Consider the following 23,543-nt stretch of genomic DNA (forward strand, 5'->3'; position numbering starts at 1 on the left):
AGATGCTTGGAGTGCTGACAGAGAGCAGATGCCTAGACACAGATTTTTGGAGATGAAGAGCCCAGCAGACATCACTGTGTGCCTTTCCATGAGATGCTGAGCAAGCCCGATCCCAAAGTAGTGTCCCTGAGGAGCAAAGTGAAGGCCCACAGACAGCTTAGAGAGGAAACCATTGGCATCAGAAGCTGGAAGCAACGACACCAGGAACAAGGACCAGCCGATGCTAGCCACGTGCCTTCCCAGATCAGCCATTCTTGAGTTAAAGTATCTTTTCATGGATGCCTTAGTTTGGACATTTTTATAGCCTTAGAACTGTAAATTTGCAACTTTATAAATTCCCTTTTAAAAGCAGTTCCATTTCTGATATACTGGATTCCAGCAGCATTTAGCAAACCAAACACACCCCCTATATTCTTTAACAATATTCTTTTCAAAAGACCTTTTTATAGCATAATTACTGAGATCTAATTCATATAGTTTTAGTTTTCTTTGCTGATCAAGAAAATACCACGCAATGTGTCAGCTTAAACAGTGGGCATTTATTAGCTTATGGTTTTGAGGCTAAAAGAAAGTCCAAATCAAGGCATCAAGGTGATGCTTTCTCTCCAACGACTAGTGTCCTGGGGCAGGCTACTGGCAATCCTTGGCTCCCCTGTCACATGGCAAACAATATGGCAGCATCTCCTGGTCTTTCCCTTCACTTCAGGTTCCATCAGTGTCCAGCCTCTTGCTTCCTGTAACTTTTTGTCTGTCTGAATTTCACTCCACTTACAAAGGACTCCAGTAATAGGATTAAGACTCATCCTGACTGAGGTGGGCCACACCATCTTAACTAAAGCTACCTCATCAAAAGGTCCTACTTGTAATGCATCCACACCCACAGGAATGGATTAAATTTAAGAACACTTTTCTGGGGAACATACAGTTTCAAACTACTAAATGTACATACAGTTCACTCATATAAAGTGTACGTCAATGATTTTTTAGTACATTTACAGAATTCTGCCACCATCACTACAATTTAAGTTTAGAATATTTTCATCATCCCCCCAAAAGAACCTCATACCCATTAGAGTCACTCTGTATTTCCTTTGTTCTCTTCCCCAACCTAGGCAACCATCAATCCACTTTCTGTCTCTGTAGAGTTTCCTATTCTGGACAATTCATATAAATGGAATAAAAAAATACATGGTTTTTGTAACTGGCTCCTTTCACTTGGCATAATGTTTTCAGGATTCAGCCATGTTGTGCATGTATCAGTAATTCATTCCCTTTTTTTTAAATGCAGGTTTGAAAATTTTTTAATGTGAGTAACTGGAGCTATGGCATAAAATTTTAGGAAAAATCTTCCACAGGGTACTTTGAGGTCACAGCCGGCATCACTTTCTGGAGCAGTTGTTTTTATTTAATTGAAATTTGTATTGAGGTAAATGAAGATTCACTTGCACTTGTAAGAAATAATTCAGAGATCCTTTGTATGCTTTGCTCAGATTTCCCCAGTGGTAACATTTTGTGAAACTAGCATAATATCACAACCAGGATGTTGACATTGATACAGTCTACCAATCTTACTTCCTATTTTTAACTTGACCCCTTTTCTTTTTTTTTTAATGAGAAAAGAATCAGTGATTTATTTTGAATGAGATGGGCAAATTGCAGGGCAGTTTTTAAAAAAACATTTTTTATTGTTAAGTACAACATATATACAAAACAAAGAAAGAAAAGGTGGTGATTTTCAATGTATACTTCAATGAGTAGATTTATCCTTCTAGCTACTCCAAACATTGGAGGCTAGAAGAAATATTTTTTCTTTTTTGTGAAAAATAACATATAGAAAAAAGCGATAAATTTCAAAGCACACCGCAACAATTAGCTGTAGAACAGATTTCAGAGTTTGGTATGGGTTACAATTCCACCATTTTAGGTTTTTACTTCTAGCTGCTCTAACAGACTGGAGACTAAAAGAAATATCAGTGTAATGATTCAGCAGTCATACTTATTTGTTAAACCCTACCTACCTTCTCTGTTTAACTCCATCATCACCTTTGATCTTTCTCCCTCTTTTCAGGGGTATTGATTCCTTTTAATTGCCAAGTAATATTCCATTGTAATATATTGCAAGGAAATATCATATTTATTTATCTGTGTATCAGGTGATGGACATTTGAGTTGGTTCTATTTTTTTTGGCTTATGAGCAATGCACCTATGAACATTCATGTACAAGTTTTGTGTGGACATGTGTTCTAGTTTGCTAGCTGCCGGAATGCAATATACCAGAAATGGAATGGCTTTTAAAAAGGGGAATTTAATAAGTTGCTAGTTTATAGTTCTAAGGCTGAGAAAATGTCCCAATTAAAATGTGTCTATAGAAATATCCAATTATTTAAAGCATCCAGATACCTTGGGTCAAGAAGGCTGATGAAGTTCAGTGTTTCTCTGTCAGCTGGAAGGGCACATGGTGAACATGACAGCATCTGCTGGCTTTCTTGTGGCTCTACAAAAAGGGAACTTTTTCCAAAACGTTTCCTCTTTTAAAGGATTCCAGTAAGAAACTCCACCTTCAATGGGTGGAGACACACCTCCATGGAAATCATCTAATCAAAAGTTGCCACCCACAATTGGGTGGGTTACATCTCCATGGAAACAATTAAAATGCTCCCACCCAGCAATACTGAATGAGGATTAAAGGACATGGCTTTTCTGGGGTCCACCACAGATTCAAACTGGCACAACATGTTTTAATCTCTTTTGAGTTTATAGCTAGGTCATATGGTAAAACTCAATGATTAACATCCTTAAGAAACTTATCTCTGTCTGGTTTGTCACTAGGACTTATTTCAGATGTTATTTTTGTTTCTCCACTATCACCCCTGTTTCAGTTTACTAAAGCTGCCAAAATGCAATGTACCAGAAATGGACTCGCTTTTAATAATGGAGACTTATTAGTTTACAGATTTACAGTTCTTAGGCCATAAAAATGTCCCAATTAAGGCATCAAGAGGAGGATACCTTCTCTGAAGAAAGGCTGCTGGCATCCAGGGTTCCTCTGTCACATGGGAAGGCACATAGCCAGTGTCTGCTGGTCCTTCTTTCCCGCTTTCATTGCTTTTTGTTTCTGACTTCAGTAGCTCTTTCAGCTTCTGTGGTTCCCTTGCTTACTTCTCCAGAGACACCTCTTTAAGCTCTCTCCAAACTCCTCTGCCTTTTATCCTCTCATAAAGGTTTCCAATAAAAGGATTAAGATCTACCTTTAATGTACTGGGACACATCTCAAATTAAACAACCTAATCAAAAGAACCCACCCACAGTAGGTCTGTCCCCACAGGGAAGGATTAAAAGAACATGGCCTTTTCTAGGGTACATAACTTCAAACCAGCACATTCTACCCTCTGGACCCCAAAAAGACATGTTCTTTCTGCATGTAAAATAAAGTCATCCATCATACTATCATAAAAGCTTTAATCATTTCAATAACAATAAGTAAGTACAAAGTCTCATCAAAATCAGTTACAGAAAAAAAAAATCATTACAGATGTGGTCTGTCCTAAGGCAAAATTCTCTGGCTGTGAAACTTAGAACAAGTTATTTTCTTCCAATATACAAAGAAAGGACAGTCATAAGATAAATGTTCCCATTTCCAGAGGGAAAAATTGGAAGAAAAACAGGGATCAAAGGTCCCAAACAGTTCCAAAAACCTGCAGGGCAAACTTCATTAGATTTTCAGGTCTGAAAGTCATCTATGGAATGATGTTTTATCCTTGGGGCTTGAAAGAACAGCAGTCCCACCCTCTTCAAGGACTTAGACAGTGGGCCTGCTGTCTCCAAACACTGGGTTGAGGGTTCCAACATCTCCCAGCATTGGAGAGACCACCATGTTCTCAGCACCACCTTCTGCATGTTCTCAGCACCACCTTCCTCAAACATCTGGGTGAAAACTGGACTCTCTGCCATCTTTGGGGCACACTCTCAACCCCCTTAGAACAGTGAGGTGGTAGCCAGGCTTTTCCCAATCCCCAGGGAATGTGCTTCACCCTTTCTGAAGTGGCAGCACTTTTCCTGAACAATGGGGAGGAAGGCCCACCTTCTGCAGATTCTGGGGCAGACTTACCCTTTTGCATGTGTATGGCTGGATCTGCTCTCCTGGCCTGAGGTTTCTGTGCTCCAGATCTCAACTTCCGTGGTTCTGCCTTTGAAGTTGTTTTTCCTTCAGTCTGTTCCTTTTCTGTCCCTTTTATCCAGACTGGCAATGATTCTGTTTATTCAGATCCCGCAACAAACTTGTAGGTTTTGCATGCAGAACACAGGGGTCCCAACCCATCAGACGGTAGGACCTTCCATAAATCCTTTCTGAATAACTCCATCTCCAAGCCTGATTTGCACTGAAATGGCTAACTAGTTCTTCCATATTTAGTTAAATGGAGCACTAGCTTCTGAGGTCTCACTTTCTGGAAGCCCAGAAATTTCCAAACCATCAATTTCTGGTTTCTTTATACCCAAGAGTTCACTGCTCAGCTTCTTTCTTTCCTCTTGCATTTAACTATAAGCCCCAAGGAGAAACAGGCTGCAGTCCCACATTTAGTTTGGAAATTTCCTCAGCTAGATATCCAAGCTTGTTGCTTTCAAATTCTCCCTTCCATCCAACACCTAGTACTCAACTTTGCCATATTTTCTGCCACTTTAAAACAAGGGTCACCTTTCTTCTTGTTCATCATTTCTGTGTAAGGCCTCATTGAAAGTACCTTTAGCATCCATATTTCTACCAAAAGTCTCTTCAAAATAATCTAGGCCTTTTCTATCAAGCATCTCACAATTCTTCCAGAATCTTCTACTTACTCATTGTGCCATTTTGAATCTATTGTGTACCCCAGAAAAGCCAAGTTCTTCAATCCTCATTCATTATTGCTGGGTGGGAGCTTTTTGATTGTTTCCATGGAGATGTGGCCCACCCAGTTATGGGTGGTAACTTTTGATTAGATGGTTTCCATGGAGATGTGCCTCCACTCATTCAAGGTGGGGTTGCTTACTGGAGCCCTTTAAGAGGGAACCATATTGGAAAAAGCTACCAAGCCACGAGAGCCACCAGGACCGACAGAACCCTGGGGAATCCATTGAAGAGAAAGCAGATCTTGCCATGTGCCTTTCTAGCTGAGAGAGAAACCCTGAATGTTAGTTGGTCCTTTATTTAGAGTTAGGGCATTTTGGTAGTTAGATTCAGTTGTCAACTTGGCCTGGTGAAGGCATCTAGTTCTGTTGCTGTGGACATGAGCCAATGGTACATGAACCTCATCTGTTGCTCATTACATCTGCAGCCAGCTAGGAGGCTTGCCTGCTGCAATGAATGACGTTTGAGTTAATTGGCTGGTGCTGAAATGAGAGAGCTCAACATAGCACAGCCCAAGCAGCTCGGCATTCCTCACCTCAGCACTTGCAGCTCAGCCCAGGCCTTTGGACATGCAGAAAGGACGGGGAAAGTTGTTGGAACCCAGGGGCCTGGAGAGAAGGCCAGCAGAGATTACCCTGAGCCTTCCCACATAAGAAAGAACCTCAGATGAAAGTTAGCTGCCTTTCCTCTGAAGAACTGACAAAATAAATCCCCTTTTATTAAAAGGCAATCCATCTCTGGTGTGTTGCATTCCGGTAGCTAGCAAACTAGAACAGGCATCTTTGCTTCAATGCCTTAATTTGGACATTTTTATGGCCTTAGAGTCATAAACTTGCAACTTGATAAATTCCCCTTTTTAAAAGCCATTCCATTTCAGATATATCACATTCCAGCAGCTTGCAAACAAGAACACCCATTTATAAAGCCGTTCTAGCATTTTGGGTATTTGCAAATTGCAGCATCCCTCTTTTCAATACCAAAATCTGTTTTGGTTTGCTAAAGCTGCCACAATGCAGTCAGTATACCAGAAATGGACTGGCTTTTAACAATGGGGATGTATTTACAAATTTCCAGTTCTGAGACCATGAAAATGTCCCAATTAAGGCATTAAGAGGAGGACACCTTCTCTGAAGAAAGGTTCCTGGCATCCAGGGTTTCTCTGTCACATGGGAAGGCACATAGCTGGTGTCTGCTGGTCCTTCTCTCCCAGGTTCCATTGCTTTTGGGTTCTGGCTTCAATGGTTCTTTTTTTTTTCAAGTGGTTCTTTCAGTTTCTGTGGTTCCCTTGCTTGCTTCCCCAGAGACACGTCAACACTTCTAAGTTGTCTCCAAACTTCTCTGCCTTTTATCCTCTCTTAAAGGACACTAGTAAAGGATTAAGACATACAGTGAATGGGTTAGGTCACATCTCAGTTGAAACAACCTAATCAAAAAGTCCCACCCACAAGGTCTACCCCCACAGGGATGGATTAAAAGAACACGGACTTTTCTAGGGTAAAGCTTCAAACCAGCACTAAGTTTTAAACATCTTGAGACAGGACTGTTTTCCAAAGTGTCTGCACCATTTTACATTCCCAGCAGCAACATACAAGGGTTCCAATTTCCCCTCATCCTCAACAACACTTGTTACTGTCTGTTCTTTTATCTTAAAACCATCCTAGTGAGTGTGAAGTGGTATTCCACAATGTGTGTGTGTGTTTGATTGTGATTATGTATACGTAAAAAAAAAAATTGCTGTTTCTCCTTTCTTTCAGTTTTTCTTCATATATTTTGTGGTAGGATTCTGTTGTTAGTTGCATTTCTGTTTGTAATTATTATATCTTTCTGAGGAATTGTTCCTTTTATTATTTTGAAATATCCCTCTTCATCTCTAGTAACATTTTTTGCTTTAAAGTCTTCTTTGCCTGTTATTAGGATAGTTACTCAGCTCCCTTACTGTGTTTGTATGTTATATCTTTGTTCATCTTTTTAGTTTCATCGTATTTGTATTTTTTTAATCTGAAGTGTGTCTCCTGTAGACAGTATATAGTTAGTTGGAGCTTGTTTTTTATTCAATATAACAGTCTCTGCCTTTTCCTTGATTGTTTGATCTATTTATATTTAGTATTATTATTGATATGGTTGAATTTACACCTGCCATCTTGTTTTCTATATATTTTTGTTCTTCATTTCTTTCGTTCTTTTGTATTAGTGGCCATTTTCTAGTATAACATTTTCAGTCCTTTAATATTAATTTTTGTGTTATTTTCCTGGTTTTTGCTCTCAGGCTTACCATATATATCTTATTTTATCAAAATTTACTTAATATTTATACTAAATTTAATTCCATTAAAATTTTACTCCTATATAGCTCCATTCCCTCTTGTTCTTTTTTGTATCAATATTATTATACATATGGCATCTATACATGTCATAAACCCATTAATGCATTATTATAATTATTAAAATGATAGAAAAAAAGGAATACAACTGTGTATTTATAAAGTTTGTTATGTTAATCTTTTTTTTTATTAATTAAAAAAAATTAACTAACACAACATTAGAAATCAATCCATTCTACATATGCAATCAGTAATTCTTAATATCATCACATAGGTGTATGGTCATCATTTCTCAGTACATATGCATCGATTTAGAGAAAGAAATAACATGACAACAGAAAAAGAAATAAAGTGATAACACAGAGAGAAAACACAAATAAAAATAAAAAGTACAAAAATATATAAGAGGAAAAAAAAACAAAAAAAAACTATAGCTCAGATGCAGCTTCATTCAGCGTTCCAACATAATTACATTACAATTAGGCAGTATTGTGCTGACCATTTTTTTTTTTTTTAGAAATCATACCATTCTACATATGCAATCAGTAATTCTTAACATCATCACATAGATGCATGATCATCGTTTCTTAGTACATTTGCATCGGTTTAGAAGAACTAGCAATATAACAAAAAGATATAGAATGTTAATATAGAGAAAAAAAATAAAAGTAATAATAATAAGAACAAAACAAACAAAACAAAACAAAACAAAAACCTATAGCTCGGATGCAGCTTCATTCAGTATTTTAACATGATTACTTTACAATTAGGTATTATTGTGCTGTCCATTTTTGAGTTTTTGTATCTAGTCCTATTGCACAGTCTGTATTCCATCAGCTCCAATTACCCATTATCTTACCCTGTTTCTAACTCCTGCTGAACTCTGTTACCAATGACATATTCCAAGTTTATTCTCGAGTGTCGATTCACATCATTGGGACCATACAGTATTTGTCTTTTAGTTTTTGGCTAGACTCACTCAGCATAATGTTCTCTAGGTCCATCCATGTTATTACATGCTTCATAAGTTTATCCTGCCTTAAAGCTGCATAATATTCCATCGTATGTATATACCACAGTTTGTTTAGCCACTCGTCTGTTGATGGACATTTTGGCTGTTTCCATCTCTTTGCAATTGTAAATAACGCTGCTATAAACATTGGTGTGCAAATGTCTGTTTGAGTTTTTGCCCTTAATTCCTTTGAGTAGATTCCCAGCAATGGTATTGCTGGGTCATATGGCAGTTCTATATTCAGTTTTTTGAGGAACCGCCAAACTGCATTCCACAGTGGTTGCACCATTTGACACTCCCACCAACAGTGGATAAGTGTGCCTCTTTCACCGCATCCTCTCCAGCACTTGTCATTTTCTGTTTTGTTGATAATGGCCATTCTGGTGGGTGTGAGATGATATCTCATTGTGGTTTTGATTTGCATTTCTCTACTGGCCAGGGACATTGAGCATCTCTTCATGTGTCTTTTGGCCATTTGTATTTCCTCCTCTGAGAGGTGTCTATTCAAGTCTTTTTCCCATTTTGTAATTGGGTTGGCTATCTTTTTGTTGTTGAGTTGAACAATCTCATTATAAATTCTGGATACTAGACCTTTATCTGATATGTCGTTTCCAAATATTGATTCCCATTGTGTAGGCTGTCTTTCTACTTTCTTGATGAAGTTCTTTGATGCACAAAAGTGTTTAATTTTGAGGAGTTCCCATTTATTTATTTCCTTCTTCAGTGCTCTTGCTTTAGGTGTAAGGTCCATAAAACCGCCTCCAATTGTAAGGTTCATAAGATATCTCCCTACATTTTCCTCTAACTGTTCTATGGTCTTACACCTAATGTTTAGATCTTTGATCCATTTTGAGTTAACTTTTGTATAGGGTGTGAGAGATGGGTCTTCTTTCATTCTTTTGCATATGGATATCCAGTTCTCTAGGCACCATTTATTGAAGAGACTGTTCTGTCCCAGGTGAGTTGGCTTGACTACCTTGTCAAAGATCAAATGTCCATAGATGAGAGGGTCTATATCTGAGCACTCTATTCTATTCCATTGGTCGATATATCTATCTTTATGCCAATACCATGCTGTTTTGACCACTGTGGCTTCATAATATGCCTTAAAGTCAGGCAGCGTGAGACCTCCAGCTTCGTTTTTTTTCCTCAAGATGTTTTTAGCAATTCGGGGCACCCTGCCCTTCCAGATAAATTTGCTTATTGGTTTTTCTATTTCTGAAAAATAAGTTGTTGGGATTTTGATTGGTATTGCATTGAATCTGTAAATCAATTTAGGTAGGATTGACATCTTAACTATATTTAGTCTTCCAATCCATAAACAAGGTATGCCCTTCCATCTGTTTAGGTCTTCTGTGATTTCTTTTAGCAGTTTTTTGTAGTTTTCTTTATATAGGTTTTTTGTCTCTTTAGTTAAATTTATTCCTAGGTATTTTATTCTTTTAGTTGCAATTGTAAATGGGATTTGTTTCTAGATTTCCCCCTCAGCTTGTTCATTACTAGTGTATAGAAATGATACAGATTTTTGAATGTTGATCTTGTAACCTGCTACTTTGCTGTACTCATTTATTAGCTCTAGTAGTTTTGTTGTGGATTTTTCCGGGTTTTCGACGTATAGTATCATATCGTCTCAAACAGTGATAGTTTTACTTCTTCCTTTCCAATTTTGATGCCTTGTATTTCTTTTTCTTGTCTAATTGCTCTGGCTAGAACCTCCAACACAATGTTGAATAATAGTGGTGATAGTGGACATCCTTGTCTTGTTCCTGATCTTAGGGGGAAAGTTTTCAATTTTTCCCCATTGAGGATGATATTAGCTGTGGGTTTTTCATATATTCCCTCTATCATTTTAAGGAAGTTCCCTTGTATTCCTATCTTTTGAAGTGTTTTCAACAGGAAAGGATGTTGAATCTTGTCAAATGCCTTCTCTGCATCAATTGAGATGCTCATGTGATTTTTCTGCTTTGATTTGTTGATATGGTGTATTACATTAATTGATTTTCTTATGTTGAACCATCCTTGCGCACCTGGGATGAATCCTACTTGGTCATGATGGATAATTCTTTTAATGTGTTGTTGGATACGATTTGCTAGAATTTTATTGAGGATTTTTGCATCTATGTTCATTAGAGAGATTGGTCTGTAGTTTTCTTTTTTTGTAATATCTTTGCCTGGTTTTGGTATGAGGGTGATGTTGGCTTCATAGAATGAATTAGGTAGTTTTCCCTCCACTTAGATTTTTTTGAAGAGTTTGAGGAGAGTTGGTACTAATTCTTTCTGGAATGTTTGATAGAATTCACATGTGAAGCCGTCCGGTCCTGGACTTTTCTTTTTAGGAAGCTTTTGAATGACTGATTCAATTTCTTTACTTGTGATTGGTTTGTTGAGGTCATCTATGTCTTCTTGAGTCAAAGTTGGTTGTTCATGTCTTTCCAGGAACCCGTCCATTTCCTCTAAATTGTTGTATTTATTAGCGTAAAGTTGTTCATAGTATCCTGTTATTACCTCCTTTATTTCTGTGAGGTCAGTAGTTATGTCTCCTCTTCCATTTCTGATCTTATTTATTTTGCATCCTCTCTCTTCTTCTTTTTGTCAATCTTGCTAAGAGCCCATCAATCTAATTGATTTTCTCATAGAACCAACTTCTGGCCTTATTGATTTTCTCTATTGTTTTCATGTTTTCAATTTCATTTATTTGTGCTCTAATCTTTGTTATTTCTTTCCTTTTGCTTGCTTTGGGGTTAGCTTGCTCTTCTTTCTCCAGTTCTTCCAAATGGATAGTTAATTCCTGAATTTTTGCCTTTTCTTCTTTTCTGATATAGGCATTTAGGGCAATAAATTTCCCTCTTAGCACTGCCTTTGCTGCGTCCCATAAGTTTTGATATGTTGTGTTTTCATTTTCATTCGCCTCGAGGTATTTGCTAATTTCTCTAGCAATTTCTTCTTTGACCCACTCGTTGTTTAGGAGTGTGTTGTTGAGCCTCCACGTATTTGTGAATTTTCTGGCACTCTGCCTATTATTGATTTCCAACATCATTCCTTTATGGTCCGAGAAAGTGTTGTGTAAGATTTCAATCTTTTTAAATTTGTTAAGACTTGCTTTGTGACCCAGCATATGGTCTATCTTTGAGAATGATCCATGAGCACTTGAGAAAAAGGTGTATCCTGCTGTTGTGGGATGTAATGTCCTATAAATGTCTATTAAGTCTAGTTCATTTATACTAATATTCAGATTCTCTATTTCTTTGTTGATCCTCTTTCTAGATGTTCTGTCCATTGATGAGAGTGGTGAGTTGAAGTCTCCAACTATTATGGTATATGAGTCTATTTCCCTTTTCAGTGTTTGCAGTGTATTCCTCACATATTTTGGGGCATTCTGGTTCAGTGCGTAAATATTTATGATTGTTATGTCTTCTTGTTTAATTGTTCCTTTTATTAGTAGGTAGTGTCCTTCTTTGTCTCTTTTAACTGTTTTACATTTGAAGTCTAATTTGTTGGATATTAGTATAGCCACTCCTGCTCTTTTCTGGTTGTTCTTTGCATGAAATATCTTTTCCCAACCTTTCACTTTCAACCTATGTTTATCTTTGGGTCTAAGATGTGTTTCCTGTAGACAGCATATAGAAGGATCCTGTTTTTTAATCCATTCTGCCAATCTATGTCTTTTGATTGGGGAATTCAGTCCATTGATATTTAGTGTTATTACTGTTTGGATAATATTTTCCTCTAACATTTTGCCTTTTGTATTATATATATCATATCTGATTTTCCTTCTTTCTACACTCTTTTCCATATCTCTCTCTTCTGTCTTTTTGTATCTGACTCTAGTGCTCCCTTTAGTATTTCTTGCAGAGCTGGTCTCTTGGTCACAAATTCTCTCAGTGACTTTTTGTCTGAGAATGTTTTAATTTCTCCCCCATTTTTGAAGGATAATTTTGCTGGATATAGGAGTCTTGGTTGGCAGTTTTTCTCTTTTAGTATTTTAAATATATCATCCCACTGTCTTCTAGCTTCCATGGTTTCTGCTGAGAAATCTACACATAGTCTTATTGGGTTTCCCTTGTATGTGATGGATTGCTTTTCTCTTACTGCTTTCAAGATCCTCTCTTTCTCTTTGACCTCTGACATTCTAACTAGTAAGTGTCTTGGAGAACGCCTATTTGGGTCTAATCTCTTTGGGGTGCACTGCACTTCTTGGATCTGTAATTTTAGGTCTTTCATAAGAGTTGGGAAATTTTCAGTGATAATTTCTTCCATTAGTTTTTCTCCTCCTTTTCCCTTCTCTTCTCCTTCTGGGACACCCACAACACGTATATTTGTGCGGTTCATGTTGTCCTTGAGTTCCCTGATCCCCTGTTCAAATTTTTCCATTCTTTTCCCTATAATTTCTGTTTCTTTTTGGAATTCAGATGTTCCATCCTCCAAATCACTAATTCTATCTTCTGCCTCTTTAAATCTATCATTGTAGCTATCCATTATTTTTTCTGTGTTTGCTACTTTATCCTTCACTTCCATAAGTTCTGCGATTTGTTTTTTCAGTTTTTCTATTTCTTCTTTATGTTCAGCCCATGTCCTCTTCGTGTCCTCCCTCAATTTATCGATTTCATTTTTGAAGAGGTTTTCCATTTCTGTTCGTATATTCAGCATTAGTTGTCTCAGCTCTTGTATCTCATTTGAGCTATTGTTTTGTTCCTTTGACTGGGCCATATTCTCAATCTTTTGAGCGTGGACAGTTATCTTCTGCTGCTGAAATTTATTCAGATTTCTCTGGGTGTCGGACCCAGCCGGGTTGTAAGATTTTTCTGTGAAATCTCTGGGATCTGTTTTTCTTATCTTGCCCAGTACGTGGCGCACGTGGCACACGTTTGTCTCAAGTGTTTGGAATGGGTCTCCCCCAGTCACCGATCTCCGCAGCCTGGGGATTTCGGATCCAATTCTCTCCATTGGTTCAGGGGCCACGCGTGGTGGGGGCGTCAGCTGCCGCGGCTTGAGGGGACCCTGTGGCTGGTTGCGGGCCGCAGCAGGCCTGGGGGATTCCCCACCGGACCAGGAAGCCTCCCGTGGGGGGGGCTACCGCGGCTTGGATAGCCCTCCGATCCGAGACTCGTATCCGCGGACTCGAAGCATAGACTCGAAGCCGCCCACAAAAGAGGGGCGCCAGCCGTCTCGGCTTGGGAAACTTGCCTCTCCAAGACTCTCAGCCGGCCCGGGAAGGAGGGAGGGAGTAGCTCGGACCGCCGCAGCTGCCGCTGATCGGGAAATCGCGCGCCCCCGGGGGTCTCACCGCAGCTGAGTCTCGCAGTCAGAGTAGCCAGCCCAGACTTTGGATAGCCCTCTCATCCGAGATTCGTAGCCGCGGACTCAAAGCCGAGACTCGAAGCCGCCCGCAAAAGAAGGGCGCCGCCTGCCTCGGCTTGGGAAACTTGCTTCTCCGATACTCTCAGCCGGCCCGGGAAGGAGGGAGGGATTAGCTCAGACCGCCGCAGCTGCAGCTGCTCGGGAAATCGCGCGCCACTCGGGGGTCTCGCCGCAGCCAAGTCTCGCAGTCAGACTTGCCAGCCCAGACTTTGGATAGCCCTCTGATCCGAGACTCGTAGCCGCGGACTCGAAGCCGAGACTCGAAGCCGCCCGCAAAAGTGTGGCGCCGGCTGCCTTGGCTGGGAAGCTTGTCTCTCCGAGTCTCTCAGCCAGCCCGGGAAGGAGGGAGGGATTAGCTCGGACCGCCGCAGCTGCGGCTGCTCGGGAAATCGCGCACAGCTCGGGGATCTCACTCACCGCAGCCGAGTTTCGCAGTCAGACTAGCCAGCCCAGACTGGCTTACGCTGTGTGTCCATTCCCTGCTGTAGCCCCAGGAGCTGTTCTGTACTGTTTCTGTTCACCTATTAGTTGATTTGGAGTCGGAGGAACTAAGACGCATGTACCTTACTAAGCTGCCATCTTGGATCTCCAGTCTGTTATGTTAATCTTATTTGACATTCCCAGTTTTCTTCATTTCTGCCTGTAGATTTGAGTTACCATCTGATATAATTTGCCTTACCTCAATACAGCTTTGTTCTCACTCACCTCCTTTGTGCTGTTATTGTCAAGCGTATTACCTTTTCACGTGTTATACATACAGTGATACAATTACATAAATATTATTTTATATGTTTTGGGAGGGCATGGGCAGGCACTATGGTTGTTTTTAAAGCAGTTAAAAGATGAAACAGTTAATCCTAATACTGTCTTTTATGATTACCTACATAATAACTTTTACCAGCACTCTTTGTTCTTTCACATGGACTCAAATTACTGTCTGATGTAAATTCCTTGCAGCTTGAAGAATGTCCTTTTAGTATGTTTTATAAGGCAGCTCTGCTGGCAATGAACTATTGATTTTGTTTATTTGGAAATATCTTTGTCTTTTTTTTTTTCTGCCTTCATTTTTGTGTTAGTTAGATTCAGTTGTCAACTTGGCCAGGTGAACATACCTAGTCTTGTTGCTGTGGACATAAGCCAATGGTATGTGAACCTCATCTGTTGCTAATTACATCTGCAGTCGGTTAGGAGGTGTGTCTGCTGCAGTGAGTGATGTTTGACTTAATTGGCTAGTGCTTAAATGAGAGATAGCAACGTAGCACAGCTAAGCAGCTCAGCATTCCTCATCTCAGCACTCGCAGCTCAGCCCAGGCCTTTGGAGATGCAGAAAGAAGTCACCCCAGGGAAAGTTGTTGGAACCCAGGGGCCTGGAGAGAAGACCAGCAGAGACCATCCTGTGCCTTCCACGTAAGAAAGAACCTCAGTGGAAAGTTAGCTGCCTTTCCTCTGAAGAACCAACAAAATAAATCCCCTTTTATTAAAAGCCAATCCGTCTCTGGTGTGTTGCATTCCCACAGCTAGCAAACTGAAACAATTTTAATAAAATCATTTGCTAGATAGAAGATTGTTGGTTATCTTAGTTTTACTAGGCTGCGATGACAAATACACACAAACTGGTTTGGGCTTAAACAATGGGTTTTATTGGTTCGTGGTTTTGAGGCTATGAGAAGTTCAAAATTGAAGGAAACACAAGACGATATTTTCTCCCTGAAAGTTTGTAACATTCTGGTGCTGGCTATCAGTGATTCCTTTTAAGGCTATGATAGGTTTTGAGGCTATGAGAAGTCCAAAATTGAAGGAAACACAAGACGATATTTTCTCCCTGAAAGTTTGTAACATTCTGGTGCTGGCTATCAGTGATTCCTTTTAATAAAAGGGGATTTATTTTTGTTGGTTCTTCAGAGGAAAGGCAGCTAACTTTCCACTGAGGTTCTTTCTTATCTGGAAGGCACAGGATGGTCTCTGCTGGTCTTCTCTCCAGGCCCCTGGGTTCTTGGCTTGTATCCCTGCCTCATATCTTCTGGCGGTATCCTCTCCTTAATCTTCCCAGTTCCGTTGTCTTCTGGTTTCGGTCTCCTCCCTGTAGCTTCTCTTTCTACTTCTGAATTTCTTCTGCTTATAAAAGACTCCACTGATCTGAATTAAGGCCTAATCTCATTCAGTTGGACCACACTTTAATTAAAACATAACATCTTGTCTTCCGGGTCAAGATGGAGGCTTAACAACATGCACATTTTAGTTCGTACTCCAGAACAACTACTAAATAACCAGAAACAGTATAGAACAGCTCCTGGGGCCACATCAGTGACCAGACACACAGCATACCCCAGTCTGGACCAGCTGGACCGGCTGCGAGCACCCCCCAGAACCATGAGTTCCCAAAGCTGCGGCGGCCAGTGCCCCTCCCCCACAGGCCGCTTCCCAGAGGGAAAAGGAAAGGACTTTACCAGCAGCAGGGACTGGGCACAATCAAACTCCAATTGTGGAACTAACTAACAAATTCTGACTACTAAAAATAGGCCCCCAGCTTAGGTGAACCTGATCAAAGCAGAGGTTGCTCATTTTTGCCCCAGCGCCAAGGGGCAGGACTGACAGAAAAAGGGCGGGGGGGGGGGAGAAGGAAACAGAGGTTTTTGTGGCTGTGTATCTACAAGGGCTTGACTGCCTCTGGATACAGCAGCAGGCCTTTTCAGGCTGCAACTGCCCCAGGCATAGGCAGAAGTGAGCTCTTTTGGGAGCTTATCTGGAGACTGTGCCTTCCCCAGGGGATGGGTGAAGCCCCACCCAGGTGGAATCCCTCCATCAAGGAATTCAGACACCAGAGTTTGGTAATTTGAAGCCATTAAAACCAGCCTACAACCTCTCATCTGTCCCCACCATGCCCCCAGCAGGGAGAGTCTGCCAAAGTTAAAGGTACCGCATCATCTTATGCTGGTGGGACCTGCAGTCAGACAAGCGCCACATACTGGGCAGGATAAGAAAAACAGAGTCCAGAGACTTCACAGGAAAGTCTTTCAACCTGCTGGCTCTCACCCTCAGGGAAAACCAATGCAGGCGACTCTTTCCTCCTGACAGGAGGCCAGTTTGGCCTGGGGAAATACGGCTGGGGTCTATAATATCTAAGTAGACCCTCCTAAGTGTGTGTGGGGGAAAGGCACCACACAAGCAGGGCAAGAAACAAGAAAACAAGAACTGAAAAATTCTCCTCTGTTAAACAAAACTTAAGCTAAAGGTCCATCTAAAGATGAATGGAATGTCAAAGAACAGACAGACAACAAATTCATCCAGCAAGAAAACCCTAGATAAAAGAAGTGAAAGCAATCTCCAGAATAAACTAATTAAGGTAATTAAATGCCTAGACGCCAGCAAAAAATAACAAATCACACTAGGAAAATTGAAGATATGGCCCAGTCAAAGGAACAAACCAACAATTCAAATGACATACAGGAGCTGAAACAATTCAGAATGTACGAACAGACATGGAAAACCTCATCAAAAACCAAATCAATGAACTGAGGGAGGATATAAAGAAGGCAAGGGAAGAACAAAAAGAAGAAACTGAAAGTCTGAAAAAACAAATCACAGAACTTATGGGAATGAAAGACACAGTAGAAGAGATTAAAAAAACAATGGAAACCTACAATGGTAGATTCGAGAGACAGAACATAGGATTTCAAAACTGGAGGATGGAACATCTGAAATCCGACAAGAAACAGAAACTATAGGGGAAAAAATGGAAAAATATGAGCAGGGACTCAGGGAATTGAAAGACAATATGAAGCGCACAAATATACGTGTTGTGGGTGTCCCAGAAGGAGAAAAGAAGGGAAAAGTAGGAGAAAAACTAATGGAGGAAATTATCACTGAAAATTTCCCAACTCTTATGAAAGACTTAAAATTACAGATCCAAGAAGTGCAGCGTACCCCAAAGAGAATAGATCCAGATCGACATACTCCAAGACATTTAATAATCAGAATGTCAGAGGTCAAAGAGAGAGGATCTTGAAAGCAGCAAGAGAAAAGCAATCCATCACATACAAGGGAAGCCCAATAAGACTATGTGCAGATCTCTCAGCAAAACCCATGGAGGCGAGAAGACAGTGGGATAATATATTCAAATTATTAAAAGAGAAAAACTGCCAACCAAGAATTCTATATCCAGCAAAACTGTCCTTCAAAAACGAGGGAGAAATGAAAACATTTTCAGACAAAAAATCACTGAGAGTATTTGTGACCAAGAGACCAGCTGTGCAAGAAATACTAAAGGGAACACTAGAGACAGATACGAAGACAGAAGAGAGAGGTGTGGAAAAGAGTGTAGAAAGGAAGACTATGAGTAAAGGTAAAAAGAAGGAAAATTAGATTTGACATATAAAATCCAGAAGACAAAATAGTAGAAGAAAGTACTACCCATGCAGTAGTAATACTGAATGGTAATGGATTAAACTCTCCAATCAAAAAACATAGTCTGGCAGAATGGATTAAAAAACAGGACCCATCTAAATGCTGTCTCTACTCAAAGGACATGAGGCCAAGGACACAAATGGACATTTACACACCAATGTTTATAGCAGCATTACTAACAATTACCAAGAGATGGAAACAGCCAAAATGTCCAGCAACAGACAGCTGACTAAACAAACTGTGACATTTACATAAGATGGAATATTATGCAGCTGTCAGACAGAATAAAGTGATAAAGTATGTAACAACATGAATGGACCTTAAGGACATTATGCTGAGTGTGATTAGCCAGAAACAAAAGGACAAATACTGTATGGTCTCACTGATATGAACTGACATTAGTGAATAATAACTTGGAATATTTTCTTGGTAACAGAGACCATCAGGAGATAGAAATAGGGTGAGATATTGGGTAATTGGAGCTGAAGGGATACAGATTATGCAACAGGACTGGACACAAGAACTCAGAAATGAACAGCACAATACTACCTAACTGTAATATAATTATGTTAAAGCACTGAATGAAGCTGCATGTGAGAATGATAGAGGGAGGAGGGCTGGGGACATAAATGAAATCAGAAAGAAAGATAGATGTTAAAGATCGAGATGGTATAATCTAGGAGTGCCTAGAGTGTATAATAATAGTGAAATGTACAGTGTACAAATTTTAAAAATGTTTTTGCATGAGGAAGAACAAAGAAATGTCATTATTGCAGGGTGCTGAAAATAGATGATAATTAATACTTTAAAATGTCACCTTCTGTGTGAGACTAAAGCAAAAAATGTTTGTTACAAAATTTATATTTTGACTAGAGCATTTCCTAATATAACTCATGTGGATAGTTTGATTGAATATCATAAGTACTTGGAATCTCAGGTAGGACATGAGATTTTGTTGGTTTGTCCAGAGTGATGCCCCGATGAATCCCAGAGTGATTTGATCAGTGACTGGAAAAGTATTTGCAAGCCCCCTTCGGGGAATAGTGAGAGCAGGAAGAAATTCAAATTTCCCAAGTTGAATTCTTGATATTCTCACAAGCAGTGTGGACAACCAAAGCTATAGGCTGAGCCCCCAGTCTTGGGGTTTGTTCATATGAAACTTAACCCCCCAGGGGATAGGTCAAGCCTACTTAAAATTAAGCCTAAGAGTCACCCCCAAGAGAACCTTTTTTGTTGCTCAGATGCGGCCTCTCTCTCCAGCCAACACAGCAAGCAGGCTTACCACCCTCTCCCTGTCTACGTGTGACATGACTCCCAGGGGTGTGGATCTTCCTGGCAGTGTGGGACAGAAATCCCAGAATGAGCTGAGATTCCGCATCAAGGGATTGAGAAAAACTCTAGAATGAGCTGAGACCCAGCATCAAGGGATTGAGAAAACCTTCTCAACCAAAAGGGGGAAGAGTGAAATGAGACAAAGTATCAATGGCTGAGAGATTCCAAACAGAGTGGAGAGGTTATTCTTATGCATTAAGTAGATATCACCTTGTTATCCAAGATGTAATGGAGAGGCTGGAGGGAACTGCCTGAAAATGTAGAGCTGTGTTCCAGTAGCCATGTTTCTTGATGATGATTGTATAATGATATAGCTTTCACAATGTGACTGTGTGATTGTGAAAACCTTGTGTCTGATGCTCCTTTTACGTACCTTGTCAACAGATGAGAGGAACATATGGAATAAAAATAAATAATAGGGGGAAGAAATGTTAAAACAGGGTTAGTTTGAAATGCTAGTGATCAATGAAAGGGATTAGTAAGGGGGATGGCCTGTAAAAATTTTTTTTTCTGTTTGTTATATTTTTCTGTTGTCTTTTTATTTCTTTTTCTGAATTGATACTAATGTTCTGGGAAATGATCATGATGATGAATATGCAACTATGTGATGATATTGTGAATTGCTGAGTGTATGTGTTGGGAATGTTTGTGTTTCTTGTAATTTTTTTTAATAAAAAATTTTTAAAAACTAACATCTTCAAGAGATCCTATTTACAATGGGTTCACACTTACGGGAATGCAAATTAAGATTAATAAAAGGTCAATCTACCATATTGGTTGGCAGAATTTTTTTTTTTTGTATGCTGTGTGGCGGGGTTACATTTCATTATTTTTCCATGTTAGCATCCCATATTGCAGCACCATTTGTTGAATTTTGTGTGCTTGTTTTACATGGGTTTTTATTTTTTATTATTATTGTTTTTGGGGAAGTGCATGGACTGGGAATTGAACCCCAGTCTTCTGCATGGCAGGTGAGAATTCTACCACTGAACTACCCTTGCATGTCCTATATTGGTTAGCAGTTTTTTACTTTGATCACTCTGAATAAGTCATGCCATTAATTTCAGGCCTCCTTATTTTTGATAGAAAGTCAGGTTTTAATTTTATTGAAGTTCCCTTCTGTGAGATAAGCCGTTTTTCTTTTACTGCTTTCATGATTCTCCTTTTATATTTGGTTTTCTACTTTCAACCACAGTATGTCTGGGTACAGATCTCTTCATATTTATCCTACTTGGAATTTGTTGAGCTTCTTGGATGTGTAGACCAATGTTGTTGGGGGGTTTAATCAAATTTGGGAAATGTTCAGCCATTATTTTCTCAAATATTTATTCTGCCCTTTCTCTCCATTCATTCCACTACTCTCATTATATGTATGTTGTTCTGTTTGATCATTTCCCACATTTCTTTAAGGCTCTGTTCTTTTTTCTCTGTGTTCTTCAGATTGCATCATCTCTATTGATTTCTCTTCAAACTCACTGATTCTTTCTTCTGCCTGCTCATAGCTACTGTTAATCCCTCCAGTGAATTTTCATTTTGGTTATTGTATTTTTCAACTGGAGGATTTCCAATTGGTTCTTTTTTATCCTTTCTGTGTCTTTATAGATATTCTCTATGTGATAAGTCGTAACTTCCCTTAGTTCCCTGAATGTTTTTATAATAGCAGTTTTGGAGTCTTTGTCTGCTAAATCTAACTTCTGGACAGTTTCTGTTACCTGTTTTTTTCCCTATGAATGGGTTACATGTTAATGTTTCTTTACAAGTCTCAAAATTTTTGTTGAAAATTGGATATTTTTATAATTAGTGTTGCACCTCTGTATGTTCTCCTCCACCCTAGTGGTTGACTTCATTCTTTGCTTTCTCATATGTTAGTGACTTGGCTTAAGGAACTCTGAACTCCATTTCCTCTGCAGTCTACAGCCTCTGATATTCCTGCTCAGATGTTTTCCCCTTGTTTTTATCTTTTAGCCTGCTTCCCTAGGGGATGCCCCTGGACAGGTCACACTTAAGCCCCTTTCAGTACACCTTGAGCACTCTCATGGTTGTGTGAGTGCTTGTAACTTCCTAGGAGTTGCCCCTGGATTGGTGTAGTTTATTGTAATTAGAGGTTGTGATTAATCCCTTCTGCCAGTGAGGCTTCCACCCTTTATTGATGGATCATTGTGTGGTCTGGGGACTGGTTTCAAGTCTTCCCCACATCCTACTCTGACTTTTCCTGAGTGGGTACAGCCCAGTGCATGCACACAGCCTCTCAGACCCCAGAGCTGACTACGATCCCAGGAGGGGTTTTCTTGGCTTTCTCCTTCTCCAGTTTCCTCTGTTAAGCTGATACTGCTCTGCCATTTGACTTGCTGGTGCCAGTATCATGGAGCTACATGCACACTCTTAATCCCTCCACCAAGTTCTCCATGGTTTTCAACAACACCTTAGGCACTTCTCCACACTCTTCCTAACACAGTCAATCCCTTTAAACAGAGCTGCAGAGTTCTTCATCTTTCAGGCCTGCCTCCCCTCTTGGGCCACTGCACATGAGCTGGGAGTGGAGACAGTGGCCTGTTTCTCCATGACTGATAGCCCTACTCTGTGAGGGGCACGGGAGTGGGAGCTGGGGAGTGATGGTGGGCCCAGGGCTTCTGGGCTTGCCTCTTACACTATGAAATCTCTTCTGCTCTATGAGCAAGATGGGGCAGTATTCTTGGCCTCCTATGCCTGGGGTAGACCTTCTGCCCTACAAGTAGGAACTCTAAGTAGAGGAAGGAAGCCTGGACTAAAACTTCTTCAATACAGAGTAGAAAACATCCAAAAGAGCCTAGTATCCAAATGAAGATTTTAAAAATACAAGAGTGATTAAAGTATTATTAGAGAAGTCATGTAAGATAAGAACAGAAATGAAGTCCATAAGCTCTAGCAATATGGAAGTCCTTGGTGACACTTTTTGAATCTGTTTTAGTGTGAAAGAAGGCTAGAGTCAAAACCAGACTATAAAGGGCTGAGAAGCAAATGGACTGAGGAATGAATAGAGACTATACTTTTTTAAAAAGTAATCATTCAAGATTACAAATAACTAGTTTACTTTTTTCACTTTTTCTCTTTCTGTTCATTATGTCCTGTTTCTTTTCCCCATAGGTGAGACCTGGAACCCCTTCAAATTACAGTACCAGCTGAGGAATGTACGAGAACGAATTGCAAAGAACCTGGTAGAGAAGGGCATTCTAACTACTGAGAAACAGAATTTCCTGCTATTTGACATGACTACTCATCCAGTGACCAATACTACAGAGAAGCAGCGACTGGTGAAAAAACTTCAAGAGAGTGTACTAGAGCGGTGGGTAAACGACCCTCAGCGTATGGACAAGCGGACGCTGGCCCTCCTGGTGCTAGCCCACTCCTCCGACGTGCTAGAGAATGTCTTCTCCTCCCTAACAGATGAGAAGTATGATGTGGCAATGAATCGAGCCAAGGACCTAGTAGAACTGGACCCTGAAGTGGAGGGCACAAAGCACAGTGCCACGGAGATGATCTGGGCTGTTCTGGCAGCCTTCAATAAATCCTAAAGCCAACAGGTGGGTTTCCCCTTCTCTCCTGCTGCTGCCCATCAGAGACCCCATCACTGGGTTTTGTGTCATGAGATGTTTTTGTATCATTTTTTTCCTTCTCTGGAATCAGATTCATGATTTGGGGAGAGCAATATCAGGGCTTCTCCACAGACCTTAATTATTATAAGCAGATTTTATTTCTCTCTGTACTTCCATTCCAGAGGGGAATAAACTGGAACTACACACATCTAATGAATATTTTCTCCCATCTCAGCTTAGTCTTATCCAGTGTGAGTTTGGACAAGCAAGAATATCTCAGTGGGGGTTGGATTTTTCTAGTCAAAGAACATGAATGAGAAGAGCAAACCATTTGTTTCATTGTTTAAAGTTTGGGGGATTTTTCCTATCTTAAATACATGGCTCTTTCAAAGCCTTTGTCTCTCAGACTCTGCCAAGTAATGTTGCTTATTGGAATAACTGTATCTTTGAATAAGGGGAAATGGGAAAAAAAAAACTAATTTTTGGAGCAGATAGTCTCTAGGATTATGATTTTCTCATCTTTCCTTTTCTAATCTAATGAAAAAGTCCCAAACTTAGTTACCTGGTTCTCATAGTTCTAGAACTAGAAGTATATTCAGTACTCCTTCTTGTCATCCCTCATTCTATGGAGAAGAGTCTAAGTGAAAACATGTTATCTCTT

General features: G+C 39.9%; 2 protein-coding genes across 3 annotated transcripts in view; one reads left to right on the forward strand and one right to left on the reverse strand.

Annotated features, from left to right (window-relative positions):
• GOLPH3L (golgi phosphoprotein 3 like) overlaps window positions 1-22,869 on the forward strand; it is an 80,388-nt gene extending 57,519 nt beyond the window's left edge. Inside the window, exon 5 of the mRNA XM_077156128.1 lies at window positions 22,434-22,869. Coding sequence (XP_077012243.1) covers window positions 22,434-22,861 — 428 coding nt within the window. The 3' untranslated portion in view covers window positions 22,862-22,869. The remainder of the gene's footprint in view (window positions 1-22,433) is intronic.
• LOC143679809 (uncharacterized) overlaps window positions 1-23,543 on the reverse strand; it is a 113,843-nt gene that overhangs the window by 11,664 nt on the left and 78,636 nt on the right. The gene's annotated exons all lie outside the window — the stretch shown is intronic.

Source organism: Tamandua tetradactyla, chromosome 4 (assembly GCF_023851605.1).
Source record: "Tamandua tetradactyla isolate mTamTet1 chromosome 4, mTamTet1.pri, whole genome shotgun sequence".
Taxonomy (NCBI): domain Eukaryota; kingdom Metazoa; phylum Chordata; class Mammalia; order Pilosa; family Myrmecophagidae; genus Tamandua; species Tamandua tetradactyla.